This window comes from Mytilus californianus, unplaced genomic scaffold (genome assembly GCF_021869535.1).
Source record: "Mytilus californianus isolate M0D057914Y unplaced genomic scaffold, xbMytCali1.0.p SCAF_10, whole genome shotgun sequence".
In the NCBI taxonomy this organism is placed as follows: domain Eukaryota; kingdom Metazoa; phylum Mollusca; class Bivalvia; order Mytilida; family Mytilidae; genus Mytilus; species Mytilus californianus.
The window spans coordinates 73,162,723-73,184,774 of record NW_026262582.1 but is presented as its reverse complement, the minus strand read 5'-3'; the positions used below and the strand labels follow the sequence as shown (position 1 = coordinate 73,184,774).

Genomic DNA, 22,052 nt, shown 5'->3' with positions numbered 1-22,052 from the left:
AAACACGTTTGCATTAGTAAATATCCGAAAAGTTGAATCTGTCCATCTCCTCAACTTTGAACATGTTTGTTTTTCATTGATACATTATGTCATTGATATTTAGTTATTTCGTATAGAGGAAACATTTGCTTAATTACCGGTTTTGAGAAAAGGTTTTATGCACAATGTGCAAAGCAAACTGATTCGCTAATAAAATATTAGCATATGTTACAATTTATTTTTGAAACATTACTAATTTAAACATAAATATAATTTCACAAAAATAATTGCAAAAAAAGAAGATACGAATACATTTTTTTTTGTAATTCTATAAAGTAGAAAAGAGTTTAGAATGCGCGCAGATTCATTATGAAGCGCTTTAACGCTCCATACAAAATGTGCTTCAGTGAAAGCTTTAAGATCTCAATAAAATTGCAAAATGAAGTATTCGATTCTAAAATGAAGGTGAATAAATAAACTTTTACGCAAATAAAAACGAAATGCGCCTACACAGAACGACTAAATCAATCTATGGCTAACATTTTCTAATGCCCTGAAACCATGCCACAAGATATAATCGGAAGTTCGATTACAGCCTTTGAATTCGAAATGATCTGATCTGATTATCTGATTGCGGCACAACGTTTTAATGGTTTATTAACCTATTTGTTGTGCACAATTATTTTCCGGCTTGGATGATAGTAGACTAATTGATTTGTTTTGCTGTGCAGCATTTTTGGCGATTCCTGTAATCAGGTAGATTGCCAGTTTGCTATTAAAACAAATTTTCACAAGAGACCAATTGAAGATAACAGCTATAGGTTGCACTTTGTAAATACAGCTGTTTCACAAGCCATGCCTCTTTTGGGGAGATATATAATATTCATAGATATGTTAATTTGTTAACGTACTGGTTCCCAGATATGATCTCTGTGTTTCATCTCATAGAGACATAACTTGAGAATGTTACCAGTATAGAAAAAAAGGTAGCACCTAAAATTAAATTCTTAGGAGGTCCAAAAGTGGAGGTAGGGGTAGTATAGAATTTAAGTATAAGTTTAAACTCTTAGAAGTTCAGGGCATATAAATGTTGAAAATATGCCGCACAGCCCTATAATTTGACCTTTGAATAAAATAGTAGAGCAAATCAACTTTCCGTTCTGGGATATAATTTTTCACGAAACTTCCTAGTAAAAGTGGCACAGTTTTAGCCGCAAAGGGAGTTCCTATGGGAAATTGCATGGTCTCATGTGTGTCTATATTTACAGAATTGCAACCTATAGGTTACATTGTTAATGCCTTTTTAGTTTTGATTTTTGTTTAAGTTTAAGCTTTTAGCTTAATCTCTTTTTATTTCGAGCATCCACGATACAGATCATTAAGGAATTCTGCGTTAAATTTAGCACTGTTTAGACAATTCGCTTGCAGTCAATTTGACCGTAGTACATGAGTCTGAAAATTTACCGAAAAACTGATCATTACTGTTCAAATTATGTTAAGATCAAAATGAACGTTTAAGATTAGAATTCATTACTAGTGCCAGGAATGAGAAATAAACGAATAAAACAAACTTAGTACTGCACTTTAATAATCTGAGTTGTAACACTAAATTTTAGCAAAACTTCTTCCTTTAATATGATATTATCATATAAAAAAGTGTTTAAATTATAATCTACTTTTGGCAAATATAACCACCAAGCAAGTTTCCGTTTTCGCACCAGACGGCATGGAACTTGTATTTTCTAGAGGCATAGAAAAACATGCAATCCTGTGGAGCGCTATTAATTCCATTTGGTTCTCCTTTATCAAATGCAAAGTACTTCATCTGGACCATCTCTCCGTTCTTTTTTATCCATCTCCAATCACCATCTTGCTTATATCTATTGATATTTCGTCCGCCGATATAGTAGTGCACACCTTAAAAGTGAAAAAAAACTTAAAACGCCATGGCAGAAAACGAAAAAATATGTGCATAATATATAATCTATTTTAGTTCAAATTCAAATTGAGATCTTAATTTTCATAATGATTGTGCTAGAAACTCTTATATGTGACAAAAATAAACAAAAGCAACATCAATATATACTACTAGTATTTAAGTAAATATTTCAAGAGTCCCTATCCTCAAATCTATTGAATGTTTTCAAACGGAACCAAGCTTAAATACTGTAAACCAACTTATTTTCGCGGATACTTTTTTTTTCGCGTTTAGCCCTTACTAGCCCATTTCGCGGCGATTTAATTTCGCGATTTTGAAATTTACTGGTTGTAGTTAAATAAGGAAACATCCAAGTTTTACATATTCGCGACAATTTATATTCGCGTTTTTTTTCTACTCGCGAAAGTCGCGAAAATAAATCGCTCGCGAAAATTAGTTGGTTTATTGTACCTGAAATTATGATATCGGGTTGAGGAGTTATGTTATTTTATCTTTATCAGCTAAACCTATACATTGTATCGTTTTATCTATCAAACAAATCCAAACAAACTTTTTAATTAAGACTATTAATTCCACAATGAAAAAAGAAATGAATTTCATCTTCCTTTTTTTGGCATATTTGGGATAAACTATCTTCTTTTTGTAGCTAATTTGAATTAAGCACCGATTTCTGAACATAAAACAAATTTGAGCGAGAGTTCTGAAAGAGAGGCGAAAGATACCAAAGGAACATTCAAAGTCATAAGTCGAAAATAAACTGACAACACTATAGTTAAAAAAGACAAAGACAAACAGATAAACAATAGTGCACAAAACACAACATAGAAAAACTAAAGACTGAGCAACACGATGCTTTATGAATACTTCTTTACAAATTGTGGGTTAGAAATATGTTCGACCTCTATCCTTAAGATTTTTCAATCCCCCGAAACTTTGTCATATAGTCTCTTCGATCAGCTGGGTTTGAGATATAGAGGGAGAGCATTTTCTGAACTGATGGGCATGTTCTGAACTTATTGGCATGTTTATTAAACTTATTGGCCGGATCTAAACTAATTGGTATATTATGAACGTATTAGCATATTTTGAACTTATTGGCATGTTCTGAAATTATTGGCATATTCTGAACTAACAATTTTCATGAAACAATTCTTATTTATTTATTTCTAATTGTAAGTTTTTTAATTGCATAACATTACAATATATATAGAAGTATAATTTTATTTAATTTTTAAAATCATCAAGAATATCAAGCCAGCCAGCAAGGGCGAGCTGATATTCGAGCTGATTAAGTTAGTATCAAAAAATATAATGCCATTATTCCTTGTATCGGCAACTTCGTCTAAACAATACTTTTTTTGATTGAAGATATAAAATGAAATTAAATAGTAAGTAAAACTATTTTTACGCGTAGAAAACGTTTTGATAGTTGTTTAGTTGTATGAATGAAGTCGCGTGCATTTCACTGAAAAATGGAGGCGGATTGACGAGAGCACGTGAGGTTGCTCAACCGTAACGTTACGTCATTGCCTAATATTTTCGAGGTTCAGGTCCCGTATATGATGCAGAAAACATTAGGTAGTAAGATCAAAGGTAAAATATACAAACTGTCGATAAATGTATATATAAACCAGAATACCTGTGTTCATTCTTACGAGTTCGAACTGCATTAACATTGCCTCGTTGATGGTTTCAAAGTTCGCTAGGTAAGCTCCCAGTTGTAAGCATTTTGCCTGAAAAAAAGAAGTAGAAGATATTATAACTCGTAAGTCGATTACACAACTGACAATGCATTGGTAAAAAAACGAAAAACGGCCAGAAGACAAACAACAGTCTACAAAACCCAACGTACAAAATTGATGACTCTACAACATGAACCCTAACAAAAATCGGGGGGATCTTAAGTTCTCTGGAAGGGTAGGCAGATCTTAATTCGCATGAAAACATGAAATTCATCGACCGTTAAGGTTTATACATGTATGTTTGATTCCAGAAAAGTAATATCATTCGAAATTTAGAATTACTGAGAACAAACAAAACTGACAGCAGATTTGTTGTGCGTAGAATTCCATCCGAGGCAAATAAAGATAACTTCTAAAAATAATGGTTCAATTTGAAATTAATTATATACAAGAATGTCTGTTAAAATACACAAAAAAAGGAAGGTGAAACATACCAAAATGGATATTCAAACTCATACATTTTATTTTTGTAGGTCGAACACAAACTGACAACCCCGTGGCAATAAAAATATAAAAAAGGCGAAAATTCTACAAAAAAAAAAAAAACCAACACAACACATAAAAGTAAAAACTGAGCAACAAGAACACAATCTTAAAAATGCCGGTGATTTCAGGTGCTCAGGAAGGGTTGATACAAAACTATATCGTTGCATGCACAACTTCCTAAAGTCATATGTTATATAACAACATGTATAGCCGGTAACAGAATACAGAAACATAATATACCGCAGCCTTGTTCAACAGACATTTTCAGCTCTCAATTGTGGCCTTTACGATATGATGTAAGACTCGAACTTTCCAAAAATGTCTTAATCCTAGCTATGTTTAATTGCTCCTCCTCTAGCAGCTTAATTCGACATTTAAACGTCTTGTCATGATTTTTGGTGCTGGCTTGCTTGGTTGCTAAATGTTGGTGTCATCTTGAGTATTTTGAATTCTAACCAACATTTCTTATCATTAATAAAACATAACTTACAAAAGCAGCATCACCGGATACTTTATCTATTTGTATAAGATAACATCCTTTGCCCACCCGACGGTATGGAACACTGCATTCTTCTGTAAAATAAAATTGTTAACCCGATAAATAACCTCGCCATGGGTATTGAATTCTCTGAAATCTATAGACGGTAGGATAAAAAAATTGTATACCGATAAAAAAAACCTGTAGATGGATAGGTCAAGGTTAATAAAAACAGAGAGAACAGAATACAAGATACCTATGATCAACAAATTCGACATTGAGAGAGGCTAGGCACGTGAAAAGAGTTAGCATGACCTGCTGTATGTGTGAATCATTTCCAAGATGTGTGCTTCTGTCATAGATGGATCGATGGACTGGTATTCGTAAAGTGACAAATATCACATGTTTACGAGACTAGAACATCTGGCAATGCTTTGAAAATAAACGCATTCCTTGTCGTTGATCGTTAAAATAAATTATAACCCGATGATGATTCGCATTCTATGGTTACCATAAACGTGTCGTAGATACTACATGTACATTGTACTAGTATACGACAGTATAAATGAAATTCTCAGACTATTTTGAGTGAAACACTTATTGATGTTCTTAAACAACAATAAACTCATCATAGATACCAGGATTGAAATTTTGAATTTGCGCCAAACGCATGTTCAAGTAATACTTGTTTGACACTGTGCATAGACAACCCAATTGCAACAAATTCTTAATTGAACTAATATTACCTGGATGCTCAAACGTTAAGTCGTGTAATGTTAAATAGTTGGAGCACGATCATCTCATTAGGAAATATGCTTGTATAACCGCCGTTTTTTTGTTGAGATCGTGTTGCTCAGTAATTTAATTTTCTATGATGTGTTTTGTATACTGTTGGTTATCTCTTCGGTATATATTGTTTTCTGCCATGGCGTAGTCATTTCATTTTTAAATTTTGAGTCTGAAAGTCCCTGTATCTTTTGCCTCTTTTGTAGAAATTCTTATCTTACACATATGAATTCTTACCGTTTTAAAGGTTTTGTTTCAATTTCAGAATTTTGTTTTTCATTCAGAGCTATAAATTAGAAGGAAATGTACAATGAAGATAAAACATATCGGTTAAAAGTTCAAACAATGGGTTAACAACCGCAGCAATAATATCATATGAACCTCCATGGAATAAATAGCTTTGAGCTATTTTTTCCAATTCAATGTTTAAGTTTTATATCCAAGGTATTAATGTTTGTTCAAATCAACACTTTAAAGAGTTTGAAAAGACTATCGCATGATAATCATACCCTTTATCCACGAGTGAAACAAATTTAAAACAAAAGACAACAAATTTCTAACGTTCAAACGTTCAGATACAGTAATATACGGTATTTTATTTTTCATTTGTAATTGATGTCTGAAATTCAGCCCTAAAATTACAGTATTTCAATAAGACAATCCAAAACTGTATTTCCTCAAACAGTCAGCTACGTTTGATACTGTTTTTAAGTTAACATATATAATTAACCGATATATATTTACCTACATTTGTATCGGTTTGATTCTAACCTATACTGTCAATAAGTCAACGACATAAATTGACACAAATACTAAAATGAGTTTAATAACTACACTCAAGCATGATAAGAATCTGAACATTCTAGTTCACCATTTCAGAAACTAAAGGACTGTGGGAAATTTCATAGTTCGTACCATAATATAGAAATAACGTCACTGCATAGGTTGAATTTAAATTGGGTATGACGTTTTTAACCAACCACAACGTTTTGGTGTACGCTTTTGAAAATTATACACAGAGTGCATGAGATTCTGCTGCAGCGAATGCTAAATGATATGCATTTTAAAACTGCTTGTTGCATCAAAACAATTGTTCATGATACTAGTACACATACAATACTGAACTAGTTTAAGCATTGATATACGTGTTGACTTTACAGACATACAACATGTACGTGCGGTGCAAGCGTTAAAACCCGCTTGCCGTTGTACGATATAAAATTCTGGTGTTAATTTGTACGAGAGAAAACCGTTTGCGTCAAAAAATTCGTCCTTTTGCGCCATAACTCATTTGCGCTAATGCGACGTTGCCGCCACTAGTTTTAAAAATAAGTAGTATATTTTGCGCCAAAAATAAAAAATACGATTGTGCCATTTTGTTTTTATAGTAAAACAATTAATGATTCCACTTCTTCTTTTTAACCGTGTATGGGACTAGCAGTAGACTTTTTCGACGTTTACATGTATTGGTCATTGCTTCTGTATCACGTTTGTACTTTTATCATTTATTTCAAACTTTTTTTTATGTTTTCCGTTGATAAAAATAAATTATTAGGAATATAAGGTTCAAACTGTCCCAGGCAAAGTCGACTTTGAATGAATTTGGCTATTTTTAGATCCGATTTGGTCATTAAGCTCTTCCATCTTTGGCTTTTTAAATCCATGGGTTCTAGGGTTCCTGATGAAGGAAAATCCAGAAAAGCGCTTCGGACGTGCACAATTAATAGTGTTATTTTTATTTTATAGTACTGGGTCGATACTAAGTACCACTGCTTGTGTTTGTCCCAGAAAGTATCATCAACTCAGTAGTTAGTGCTTCGGTACTAATGATATATTTTTGTTACAAACTTTTTTGAATTAAGAAACTAATGTTCCAATTCCCTCAGACAAAGTTGACCATAGATGAATTTGGCTATTCTTAGATTCCTTTTTGTTCACGTGGATAGGTCTTATACATCTTTTGCTTTCAAATAGTCCCATTTTCCATTTTTTCCATAAATATTTTTGTCATTTACCCCAAGTTATTATGTACGGTAAATATATAAATATATGTAGGTAAATTGGCGCAAAAATAATTTCCTTAATTGGCGCAATTGATAGTTTTGAAAAATAATATCTGTCGCAAATGATACATCTTGAAAATAGCAATTGGCGGAAAAAGACTGATGCCATTTGAATGGTATACACTAAGGAGATGTTGTATGGTTGCCAATGAGACAACTGTCCGACAGAGTTCAAATGAAGTCCAGTTAAGCAATAATTGATCACCGTGCGGTCTTTAACAATTAACAAAACCCATACAGTATAGTCAGTAATAAAATGTCTAATTGTGAAACATTTCCAACAAAAATACCAACGTCCTGATTTATGACAAAACAACAAAGAAAACATCAATTGATAAATAGTTTGAAAATGATATTTCAGTAACTACTGCTAGAAGCTCAACAACAAATTATACGTTTATACAGCAACCACATAATTGTTATCTCAAATTCTGATTTGATTTATATTCATATCTTGTAATTGCTTCATATTTGATTATTATTTTATGTGGTTTAATTTCTTAAACATGTCATGATGCTAATAAAAGATAACACATCTACCGTGTCTATGTAAATATCAAATTCGTTTCATTTCATAGAAAAATATGCCTCATTTTTATCTAATTATAATTGGAAAATAAAATACGGAAAATCATAAGTTCCGGAATAATTCACTTACACCTTAAGATCAGTAGATTCGCTTGGACAGTAATAGGAAACAATGCGATATAGAAATAAAATTTGATTTGATGTGCGTTATCTCAACTGAACAGTAGTATACGCTAATTCCCAAGATAATATCCAATAATTCAATAGTTAGGATAAAAAGCATCATTTCCTGTCTGTTAATGTAATTTGCTGTGTCATTGATATGTTTCTTTCCAAAGCTTTAAATCTCAACGGAGGATTTTTTTGTTTGAAAACATGAAAATTGGATCTGATAAGCTCCAGAAGCGAACCATATATATATTACAAAAAGATAAGGCAGATTCCCGAGGATGAGAATTGAATTTCATGAATGCTGAGTTATATAAAATTAACGATCTTTAGAACTCTTCAATGTAGAGGAAAATAAAGCATACTATGTAATTTACAATGTATTATGCTTTGTGAGACCGATGAATTTATATCTTCTAGCGCTGAAGATTTGTACATAATAGCTTTTATATGTTTAGCTAAGCAGCGCATTTCGGAACTACGTTTTGCCTCAGATAAATCAAGCGTCCGTCGCATTGCAATGACGATGTAAATACTGCTTCGGGGTAAAACTTAACACATATCCAAAATATAGTAAATTACCAAATTTTCAACAACAAAAAAAATCTCATATAGACTTTGAAATATAATTGTTTGAAATGTTTGCTTTCAAAATGTTGTATGTGAAATTAAACATTTTTGTTAATCGCTGTGAAATAAAAACTTGGACATTTCTGTAGAACACAAAAAAAAATTAATTTTTTACAGAAATACAGAAAAGTACAATTTTGTACCCAGTCTTTGTTGTAATATCGTAACTGTCGTCACCTTTGAAATTTTAGAAATGTACCAGTTCATATCGCACATTACTATTTTTATAAGAAGCATATCTATGCAGTCTCTGTTGTAAATACTTATATAACCTACGTCAATTTTGAAATTTTAGAAATGTACAAGCGTTATTGTGTTCGATTTTAATTGTATAAATTTCAAGATTGTTATAGTTAAATCAAAATAGATTGACATATTTCATTTTACATCATAATCACACTGATGAAGGATATCTGTTATCCGTAATATTTATAGATACTTACATTTATTTTTTTCCTTTTTTTTATATTGGTGTTGATTTGTACACTTTTTAGGCGTTTATATAATTTATTTATTGTGTACATGAATCGTTACTCGTATCGATCCAGCGCCCTCGTAAGCAAGTTCGTTGACTAATATCTAGACGTTTTATATAAATATAAAACATATACTAGTAAAGGGAACGTACATAACACAAACTGCCGAAGCCGTTTATGCATTTCCTGTTTGGCCATGAGTGAAATGAGAAACCAACTTTTTGGTCAATGGAGATAATGAAGTCAAAAGAAAAAGATTTATTGTGGGAAATAAAGAATAATATTACTGTATATTGGCAATAAATTTGATAGTTAATCAAAAGCCTGGTCATATATAGAATTACTTCCTGGTTCTATAGAGAAAATTAAATCACTGTTAGAGGGTGTGGATGGGTTCCTCATTTCTGTTTTCTTTATTTCTTTTGGTAATTTTTCTCTATTACTTTATATTATACAGGTCATTTTTCTCAATTCATAATTTTATTTGCCCTTATTTTTTGTATTCTTTATTTTTTTTGTCCATTTTATGTAGGACTTGTAGATAATATAAATTAGTATTTTTTTAACTTATTTTTTCACAGATGTAGGTAATGATTCCATCTGTTATACCTGTAGTTAGTGGTACCCGATATGTGTCGATACACATATCTATAAAGAAAACAAATTCAAGATTTGTATTTTTTTGGTGTAATGATATAAACTTATCTGTAAAAGCAATAATCATGACAAAAATAATTTCAACTCCAGTGATTTCGCTAGAGTCGGTGGCTTTGACCATGCTTTTATCGCATGGATCTCAGTAAAAGCTGCACAAGTGTTGCATGAAAAAAAAATGTATCGTATCGCATCAAAATCTTGTAGCTAGTCTTATCGATATCGCACCCGGAGTATAAACCAAGCTTTAGATATGCTTTGTTCGGAAAAGAAATGTGATAAACTACAATCATCTGTCTATAAGACATTTAATTATGGTAGTTCTTGTTCTATTATACAAGGTTTTACTTTCAGACATACCGACAGGCACTTTTTGTTTCATGCTCTACTTGATAAGATAATTACCTTCAGATATATTGTCGGGCACTTTCTGTTTCAAACCGTCAACATACTTTTTAATCTCGTTTTCTAATGATAGATTTGCTTTCACATTTTCAATGTACAGTTTCAGATCCTGGTCTATTTTCAAAGCACCAAAAACCTCTTGTAATTTCATTTTAAACAATTCTGACATTTTCATTTCAATAGCTTCCGATATGTATGCTTTGATACGGTCATTGGCACTGGACATATCAATCGTTGCAACCAGAGTTCCTTTTTCGGTATCGAGTAGGGGAGCATCAACCACTTTGTCCTTTTCATTTATTGCTGAAGTCCCGGACAGAAAAATTAAGATTATTATTCCTATGAAATGCAATTGGAAAAGTAACGATTTCTCCATTTTCACTAGCGACTGCATGTTAAAAGTTACCATCCAGATCTACACTAGAATCAGGTTATTTAATCTAACTAAAGATGTTCCGATGATAAAGGAATGTTTGCCAAATTATGCAATAACTTTGAATCAGATCTTGTAAAAATAAACAAACATCCGATTATTCTAGCAATCTTTGAAATAGGAAAGATGTTGAACACGAAACTGCGTTTTTGATTGATTAGACTCGGTATGATAACATTTCTATGTAAACATTATGTTTACTTAAGAACTGTGAAAATAGGATTTATCATTGATAGTAGATATTGTTATTAAAAAAAAATAATTAAATACTAGGTGCCTTCTCACATGTTATACCACGCCACATTCTTTATATGCCTGTCCCAAGTCAGGAGCCTGTAATTTATTGATTATCTTTTATTGCTGTTTCTTATATTTGTTTTTCGTTTATTATTTTGTATAATTTGTCCTTGTGTTGTGTCCTTACAGCACAGTCCCAGGTAAGGAGTTTTCGCCACCTTCTTTATACGCCTGTCTCAAATACGGAGCCTGGAATTTAGTGGTTGTCGTTGGTAAATGTTTGTCATAATAGGTTTTTGTAAAATGTTTTGTTATAAATAAGGCCGTAAGTTTTCTTCAATTGAATTGTTTCATATTTTTCATGTCGGGGTCTTTTATAGTCGACTATACGGTATGGGGTTTTCTCATTATTGAAGGTTATCCTTATGGTTGCCTATAATTGCTAACATCCACTTCATTGTTTTGATGGATAGTTGTATCATTTGCAGTAATACCACATCTACATATTTTATGTTAAAAAATATATGAAAACTAAAAAAAGGATGGAATCAAAAATCGAAAGTCGAAGAAAATTAAACACCATGACCTTGAGGGGAAAAGTTCAAAAGACAAACAACCATTCACGAATATCACACGGAAAACTAAACAGTGAGGAACAAAGGCTCTTCTAAAAATCAGTGATTAGCTAACGATCTCTGAAAGGACATGGATTGAAGTCTTATATTGAAGTTTTATTGTGCGCATTAGTTTATTCTACATTGGCTAGAGGTAAAGGGGAGGGTTGAGATCTCACAAAACATGTTTAACCCCGCCGCATTGTCGCGCCTGTCCCAAGTCAGGAACCTCTAGCCTTTGTTAGTCTTGTATGTTTTTTTAATTTTAGTTCATTTATATGTTTCGGAGTTTAGTGTGACGTCCATTTTCACTGAACTAGTACACATTTTTGTTTAGGTGCCAGATGAAGCCCGCCACCGGGTGCGGGATTTTCTTGTTGTGTTGAAGACCCATTGATGACCTTCGGTTTTTTTCTGCTCTTTGGTCGGGTTATGGTCTCTTTGACACATGCCTTTTTTCCATTCTCAAATTTTATTAATAAAAAACATATTCAAGCATAAGAGATAAATGATTTTTTACAGCAAAATAAATGTCATGCTGTATGTTTATTGAGACCAACAATTTTATTTTGAAGAAGTGTATAAATTTCATGCGTCCGAAGCGCTTTTCTGGATTTACCTTTACCAGGAAAGCTCAAAGCCGAATATTTGAAAGCCCCGGATGTATAAGACTTTTTATTTGACTTAAGGTGGTACCCAACACCTTGACTAACATTAATTTTGCTCGTTTAATTTTCATAAAATTTTGACAAAATGTTTACCCTGACCCTTTGACAAAAATATAAAAATTTCAAAAAATTTCAACCAACCACTTTATCAGAAAAATTTCACTGGTTATATAGCAGTTTGACAAACACTAATTTTGATCATTGAGAAGCTTAATATTTCCTTAACAATACAACGTGATTAAAACGTTTAGTTGATTTTTACAGAGTTATCTCCCTGTAGTGTTAGGTACCACCTTAACTACTCTTTTGATTCGAGCGCCACACACACATGAGAATTTCTGTGGATTCATTAATTTTCGTGGGTATCAATTTTTGTGGAATGAAGAAAACTTGCATATTCGTGGATATTGGATTTCGTTGTTTTACTAACCCTGCATACAAAGCCTAAGAAAAATTTTGTAATTCGTTGAACATTTGAATTCGTGGTTCACTTGTTCCCACAATATCCACGAAAATTGGCATCCAACGAATAATAATGAATCCACAGTATGCAGACGAAACGCGCGTTTGGTTTACCAAAGTATAAGCATGGTTTCTCTGATTTCTTTATATTAATAGAAATAATTCTCAAAACAATTAGCCGAGTTATACAACGCATAAATAGACAATTTCAATATAATTTTTTTGTAAAACGTTAATAAAAAGAAATTGTTTAACTAAAAATCAGATTGTATAAAAGGTAATTCAAGAATTAAATTGTACCTTGTTTGTTAAAAACCGGTAAATAACAACGATTTACTAACTAACTTGTACGAATAACAAGACTTCCTTGTTTCTTAGCAGCTTAAGTCGTAAAATCATTCATCGACTGGTCGATAAATTATATTCCAAAAAATACTACAATATTAGGTTAATGACAGAATTGGCTTTTTTTCGTACGAGGCATACAAACGTGGGAATCGCTACGCTTTTTTGCTCTTTACTTATTCATATAAGTTTAAACATCCTTGTTCATTATCATCTTAAGTTGTAAAATAATTTATTGTTATGTCGTAAAATCACGTTTGAATGTTGCATCTACATTATTAGGTTGATGTCAAAGACTTTTTTCGTGCGAGGCTGAGAACCTTGGAAAAAGTGACGTTTTCGTACTTGGCTTTTTCAAACTAATAATCAACACAATTAGCCGAGTTGTACTATTCATAAATAGACAATTTCAATATGATCTTTGTTTTTGTAAAACTTGTAATACATTAAATTGTATACCTAACATGAGATTGTGTAAAATGTAATTCAAGAATTAAATTGTATCTTGTTTGTTAAAAACCGGTGAATCACGACGATTTTCTAACTGATGTATGCGTAATACAAAAACTTCCTTGTTCCTAAGCAGCTTAAGTAGTAAAAGTATTCATTGTAATGTCGTAAATATCATGTGAATGTTGCAAAAAAAAAAATAAAATCTGAATTATTAGTTCAATGCCATTTTTTTTTCATTTTAGGCATAACAAATTCGGAATAGCGTAACGTTTTTTGAACTTTGCTTTTTCATATATGTTGAAATGTCCTGTATCAAGTCAGGAATATGGCAGTTGTTATCAAATAGTTCGTTTCTGTGGATGTTGGCGTTTGTTTTTGTTGCACTTCAGGGTCTCTGTAGTTCCGTTGTTTTCCTCTTATAGTTGATGTGTTTCCCTCGGTTTTAGTTTGTGGCCCGGATTTGTTTACTCTCTATCGATTTGTGACTTTTGAACAGCGGTAAACTTCTGTTGCCTTTATTTGAAACATCCTTGTTCATTAGCAGCTTGAGTTGTAAAATAATTCATTGACCTGTCATAAAAATGGTCGTGTTTGTTTGTTTCTAACTTCACTTTCATCGCTTTATTCTAAATCATAGCAGGAATTGGAGAGAATAACCGACATTTGGCATTAAAACTTACAGCACACCTCGCATAGAGAAGAGTGGGGTTCGAACTCACCACCCTAAGGAAGAGCGGGATTCGAACTCACTATCCTAGAGAAGAGCGGGATTCGAACTCACCACCCTAGAGAAGAGCGGGGTCTGAACCTACTATCCTAGAGAAGAGCGGGGTTCGAACTCACCACCCTAGAGAAGAGCGAGGTTCAAACTCACAACCCCAGAGAAGAGCGGGGTCAGAACCTACCATCCTAGAGAAGAGCGGGGTTCGAACTCACCACCCTAGAGAAGAGCGGGGTTCGAACTCACCACCCTAGAGAAGAGCGGGATTCGAACTCACCACCCTAGAGAAAAGCGGAATTCGAACTCACCATCCTAAAGAAGAGCGGGATTCGAACTCACCACCCTACAGAAGAGCGGGGTTCGAACTCACCACCCTAGAGAAGACAGAATTGTGATCCCTGTAGATGAACTACGTCTCTCAATTTGTTAAGAAGGATTAAAGAAACAGTAATGCATGCTACACATCATAGAAATTTCGTGTGTTGATGTTGTGAGCATGTGCTGGTTGTAAAATGGTCACGTGTTCGCGGCAATATTTGAAATTGAATTTTTTTTTTAGTTTGTTGAAGACTCAATAGAAAGTTATTTTCTTTGTAAAGTACTAAATGTTATTTATGATTGACATCTTGTCAAAAGTTGAAAAATTGGAAAATCCGTTTCAAATTTTTATTATCGCCTTATTAACATTTAACTAAACGGGAGTGCCTCCATAAACCCAAACATTATTATAAGTAAAAATAAAGCGTTGGGCAAACAAACTCATAAACGATGGAATACCGGAAAGGACAAATGTAGCAGATATTTGATCAAAACTACTCATTAACTAAGGAATACCGAGAGGGAGAAATGTAGCATATCCAGGGTGAAATAACCTCATAAACTAAGAAATACTGAAATCGATGCATGATCAGATATTTGGTCAAATTAACTCATAAACTAAGGAATACCGGAAGCGCCACATGTAGCAGATATCTTAGACATGTATAATCTTTTTGAATCACAGGTGCAGCAGGAGGCAACTTACAATAAAAATTCAAATTCTATATGAATAATTTGATTTATAAAGGAAATAAACTCATTCTCCAATCTTTATTGTGAGATTATGAGACCTAAACTACAGTGAATGTCTGTTTATAGACAATCAATAAAATGAAGATATCTCGCAGGCAGTGTTTAAGATATCATAGACAACATTTGACTGAATTTATTCTGTTTTGTGTCGCACCAAAATTCTTTAATTACAATCAATTTAAAAATAGCTTAAAATAATAACATTTGTACATATCAACATGTATGTGTACCATTTTTTGTTGGAATAGGTATGCTTAGAGTAAATAATGGTATCCTTATATATAGCATGAATATACTTCTAAAGATACAGTTAACTGGAATGTACGTAAAAGCAGGGAGACAATATGTGTTCACTTAAAATTGTGATACCTCAAAATTCCGTTCACAAAATTTTATCTAAAAATCATATGTCATTGCTATGTATATCTACGTTCAAAAATACAATGTATAAAAAAATATTAGGAGGACTCCGAATTAATTTTTGCTCTCTAAAGCCATGATTATAAGTTGAGTGTAGTAGGAAATTAATAACTTCGATTTTGCAGCCGAAGGTCGTCACACTGTTACGTTTAATTCGTTCTTTTTACGCTTTTTTTAAGCTTTAAACTAAATCCAGATAGTTATTGATTACTACTAAGAAAATGAATCATATCACCCCATATATGTCTTAATATATACACACCAATTCATAGTAATAACACATCATTACTTAAACAAAATGCTGACAGACTTGCGATAACTTGCAATATATCCTTGATTTTCCATATTGTGTTTGGTATACTGTTGTTTTGTCTCTTTGTCGTTTCTCGAATGTTGCAATGACAATGTAAGTTCGTTTTTGACTTATGAGTTTGATGATACCTTTATTAACTTTTGCACCTCCCCCCCCCCCCCCCCTCTTGAAATGTGTCATTTAATATTAAAGACCGTTTCCTAATTCGTTTTAGATATTGTCATCATGTTGACATGAAACAAAATTGATGTTCTGTATGAGGGTCAGGATGGGGAGGTCCTTCTTTTCTGTATATTTATTTTGTTAGGTTATTTTTCTCTATTCTTTATAACTTTTGCCCATTATTCTCTATTTGTTATATTTTAGCACTTCATTTTTCTCTATTCTTTATATATTTTGCCCATTATTCTCTTTTCTGTAAACCCCCATCCACACCCTCCTGTATGGCATGGCTTATCTATTTGTTTGTGTTACTAGTATTTGAACTCAGCTGTAGGGTATATTATAAAAGCACTACTCTGTTGTTATTCTTCTCATCAATAAATATACACATATTAGGTCAACGAGCGAACTATTTTATTACTTAGTATAAAAAAAAATAATTCTTAGAAAAGATATCTTTTTTCATAGAATTTATTAATAATAGTGACAATTTTATTATTTTACACGGGTAATAAATCATAAAGCTAATCAGAATTCAAGTCAAAGATAAAATTGCTGTCAATTTTTATTGCTAATTCATTCAACAAAGAAAATTTAATTCGTTTTCCGGATGTAACCATCAAGTTCAGCCTCAGTATCAATCTATCACAATAAGAGAAAGGTTTCTAGGTTAGTTTACTAGTGCTAGTTTCATCCTGATTCAACTAACCCCGTTAGCTGTTTGATATTATCCGGGAAGCAATCGGCATATTTGATAAAGAAAATAAAAGAAGGGGATGTGGTACGATTGCCAATGAGACAACTATCGACCAGAGTTTTTTTAGTATTGTATGTATCATAATAATTATTACACCCCAGTTCTATTGTTATACTTCACAGTTTCTATTTCTGAAACAAGTGTAAATTGAATTGATCTATTGTTACGAATAACAATGGATTTTGACCACAGGGTATGACGAGCGGGGTTTCTGGAAACCCCTGCTTCTACATCCCGAAAACACAGTCCATTGTTATTCATAACAATATGAATTGTTTTCATTTAATAGCATGAACACAAGAAATTACGAATAGTGTTCACTATACAAGTTGTTTCAAGACATATTAAAAAAAAACCATATTTCAGGAAAATCCAATAGCGAAAAAAATCTTTAGCATCTATTTTGAAGAAAAAAAAATCATTTAAATACTCCTTAGCTTGAAGCTACAATTTTAATCCCATATGGCAGTGTCTTAAAAATATACATAAAAAGAACTTTTATGTAAATTATACATCTAAAAAAATAGTTTACATTTGGACTAAGTCTTAATCATAAAAATAAATTTATTAATTTTTGGATTGTTGAAGATAATGATGGCACCCAGGAGCGGATCCAACATTTTTAAAAGGTAAAAGGGGTGCCAACCATGGAGAAAGGGGGGGGGGGGGGTCCAACCATATGTCCTCATTCAAAAGAACTGATCGTAAATAAGGGGAATTCCAACGCTCGGACCCCCCCCCCCCCCCCCCCCCCCCCCACCCCCCCTTTTCCGGTCGTCCAGTTTCTAATCCAGACACACCTATTCCTCAGTATGTTCGAAATTAATGTTTGTTTGTTTAATGTTGAGTAGAGGTTGAGGGGGGGGGGGGGGGGGGAGGTGTTTTTTTTTTTTTTATAAAACCGTAAGTTACATGTAAAATAAATTTATGATTACCTTTATGGGTTATAAATATTGCGTTATCTTTAGACTCTTCTGCCAAATCCAACGCCTGACTCAAATTGCCGTCCGTCTGATACCCGTCTGTATTGACAACTGCATACAAGGAGCATGATGTATATTTTTTTGTGTTAAGAATGCACGATATGGCCAACCTTGACCTGCTGATCAATATTAGCACATGCATTTAATAGGAATATGCAAAACGGCAACTTTGACATTTGTAAAATCTACTCACTTGTCAAAGTTCGAATGGAGATCGTCAAAGTAAGGTTACTAGTTGGGTTTCATTTAAAATATAATTCTTATTAATCATGGTTTGATATTGTCAAAAAAAATGCTATCCCTTCTTTTTCATTTAATATTCAATGTAAACAAATATAGGATTTAGCATCGGGTATAAGTTAGTTATACACTTCGGGATACGGTGTGTCTGGATAAGAAACCCCTCCGGCCTCCGGCCGTCGGGGTTTCTTATCCAGACACACCTATTCCTCAGTGTATAACTATTACATCTGCTAACTTTGTTCAAAGCACAAATTAAATTTGAAAACGAAATAAAATACAAAATACAAAAAAAACCTGAGTTGTAGAAAACATTTAATGATCTAAACGAGAAGGATGCAAAACAATCCACAGTCCGTCAATCAAATAATGATGGTGTCAAAACAAATTACTACAACCTCAACAAGAAAAACTCTTGGTTCGATAGATTCCTTGCACGCAGCAACGCTCTATCACAGAAATAATAAAAGGAAACATTTTAACACTTGAATATCGTATCAACCAGGAGATATATACAACTTAAACTTTGTACTCTGTAAATTTAAACAAACTTGTAAAATGAATAACGACAAAAGACGAACAATAGTATACAAAACACAACATAAAAAAACTAAAGACTGAGCAACACGAATCCCACTAAAACCCGGGGTGATCTCAGGTTTTCCGGAACGGTAAGCAGATCTTGCACAACGTGTAGCAAATGTCAAGTTTAAAAGTAGAATAAAAAGAGGAAGGAGATTCCCAGGGTGCGACCAAAAACTCTAAGTAGATTTTAAGTAGACAGTACCATAGCATCAAACAGACAAACAGTAGTCCACATAACACCATACAGAACAAATTCCATTGTAACCCCCATGTGAACTCAGTGCCCCGGAAGGCAAATCAGTTCAAATTGAAGTGTTTAAAATTCCCAGTGGTATGGGCTGTGTTAGACTTGCTATGAGATGATCGGTTTTTTTACCCTGTGTTAAAGGCCTTACTGTGACTTTGAGATGAAGAGCAGCAATAAAAGCTTTGTTTCTTTTCTTTTTGTGCTTTTTGTTGTGCATGTACTGATTTTGTTTTTTGAATGGATACCTCATATCCTTCCTTGTCTATCATAACATTAGTTACGTGTCTTTGTTTGTTATGGGCGTTTTCCCATTCACCGGATCGTCTCAGTCATCGATCATAGTATTATTTAACAATCGTGATGTTGTCATCAGGGAATTCAGCTTTTTTGTTTAAATGTCAAATGTTGTATTAACATATATATGGAGTATTTAATACCAATTTGAGTCGGAATAACGATTTGGAAATTTCCAGGTGACGAGTACTGTTTTTCCATTATAGAAAATATAGAAATTTTAAATGACCCTTTGGCATGCGTAACCTTTCAACAATAACTATAAAAATATATTTTTAGAAAAAAAAAACGATAGTAGTACACAGAAATTTGTTAATATCCATTTTCTAAATGCTCCTCAAATAGGTATGATAATATTTTGATTTGATCAATATATATATTGTGATCCTCATTTCAATCCTTTCACTTAAATTAATTCTCGAATTAACGGTATTTGATCACGTTAGCTTAAAGTTGCTACAGATGCCTCTTCAAAAGTGAATCCAATTTCTAATGTATTTTTGTTATTTAATGTTTACTTATTCATTGTGATATCTAGTCTCACTATTTTTAATATCTATCACCATTGATAAGTGTTTAATATGACGATAAATTTGGTCTCGTACTAGGAACAACAAACTTATTAATTTTTTAAAAATTATTTCCGTACTTCATGTATACCTTACAACAAAATTATTTTTATTCACCTGTTTTATTTGGCGGCATTTTGTCCAAGGTTATGGTTGTCTTTCTGATATTGTTTTAAATCTAACCCCCTTATTTTATTAATTTTTGTATTTACATTGTGTCATTGATCAAATTTATTCATTCAGTGTATGTTCTCTTGTTTATGTTAATATGTCTTTTGATTGAGTTAAGCCATTTCAATTGATGTTTTATAGTGTGTCTTTCTATGTTGTGATGTTACACTATTGTTTCAGGTAGGGTGAAGGTTGGCGCCTATTAAAACATTTAAACACGCTGCATTTGTTTGCACCTGTCGTCCTTAGTCAGGAACCTGATGTTCAGTGGTTGTCGTTTGTTGATGTGGTTCATAAGTGTTTCTCGTTTCTCGTTTTTTATATAGATTAGACCGTTGATTTTCCTGTTTGAATGGTTTTACACTTGTCATTTTTGGGGCCCTTTATAGCTTGTTGTTCGTTGTGAGCCAAGGCCCCGTGTTGAAGGCCGTACTTTGACCTATAACGGTTTACTTTTACAAATTGTGACCTGGATGGAGAGTTGTCTCATTGGCACTCATACCACATCTTCTTGTATCTACAAATTTCTTATGAGGAGTACGGTGTTTTTTCCTTCCAGTCTATTTGAGATATCCCATGATTTTTCAGACAATAAAATTAAATAACACGCTGAAATAAATAAATTCATTTTAATAAGACATGATAAAATGTCGCCAGCACAGTAGTAAGCACTTCTGTGTTGATATTAAGATATTGATATTGTCTTATTTATAGATTAACGGTTTACAGAAACTTTGAAATATAGGTGTTTATTAACTTATTGTTTTGATTAGTTTTACGTAATCATATTAATTAGCAAATTTGGTAAACGAGCGATTAATGAGGGTATATAATTCCTGGGACTACTATGTAGTCTCAGATAATAATGTAGGTTTATAAAAAAAAATGAAAACAACACGTTAATAATTTCATGTGTCCGAATCGCTTTTCTAGATTTACCTTCATCAGGAACGCTCAAAAACAAATATTTGAAAGCCAAGAATGTATAATAACGGAACAGTTGAGGGGCTATAAGACCAAAAGGACCTAATAAACTAGCCATATCAATCTCAGGTCAACTTTGCCTGAGAGAGTTTAAACCTTACTTCTTCTACATTTCATTAGACAACAACACACAGAACGAATTGGAGAAGACGTTACTAAGTTGTAAATCTTGTATCTGATCCATTTTTCATTTTAAACAATAAAACATGTTTAAACTTAAACTATACAAAACGTCAAATGCGTATAATTGTATATTAATTCCGTGGACATATTTCTGAACGAATACTCGAGTATTGCTCATTAAATCTTGGTTTATGTTCAATCTTTTGTCAGTAAAATACCTTTGTGTTCAAGCTCACGGCAATGATTTTTTGTTGTTCAAATATTCCTTATTTCTATGTATTACTATTATACAATATCTTGTTTTTTTTTTTTTTTTGATTTTGTGAAAAAAACATACACATATAATTTAATTCATACAAAAAGATTGTAAAGCTTGAATTATTGTGTCGATACCTATTTATTGGTAAACACTATGTTGCTGTCTAGATGCCTGATGTTTTTGTGTTGTTGGGCGAATGTCTCATTTATGGATACCGCGACATTTGCACAATTGCACGCTTAAAAATGAATATAACTTTATAATAAATATGGTTTTGTCTATTTCAATCGAGTTGAGAGCGATTTTATTGAGAATGTCCTGTTACTAATTTACTTTTCTGTGTTTTTCGACTGTTTGCTGCTCTGTTTCAAAACAAAAAAAGTTTTTAAAAACTGTTATCACTTGAAAGAATATAAATAACGAAACTTGAAAATTTAACGTAATATGACTTTTTCTATTTTGTATCTTATTAATTTAACATTTTCACATTTTTCCTTAAAAAACTACGAGAAAAAACAACCATTTTTTAAGATTTTCAAAAATAACTTTTATTCTATATATAGTAAAATTATGAAAAGAAAAAATAGGGGTCATCGGATAGAATTGT

At 32.5% G+C, this 22,052-nt stretch overlaps 1 protein-coding gene across 1 annotated transcript; it reads right to left on the bottom strand.

Annotated features, from left to right (window-relative positions):
* Window positions 1-1,545: 1,545 nt before the first annotated feature.
* On the bottom strand, window positions 1,546-10,910 carry LOC127718501 (uncharacterized). Its single transcript, XM_052224554.1, has 4 exons — window positions 10,335-10,910; window positions 4,637-4,719; window positions 3,558-3,651; window positions 1,546-1,896 (listed from the first exon to the last, which is right to left on the bottom strand). The coding sequence occupies exons 1-4, from the start codon at window positions 10,741-10,743 to the stop codon at window positions 1,652-1,654; spliced, it is 831 nt and encodes a 276-aa protein (XP_052080514.1). The 5' UTR covers window positions 10,744-10,910; the 3' UTR covers window positions 1,546-1,651.
* Window positions 10,911-22,052: the final 11,142 nt, after the last annotated feature.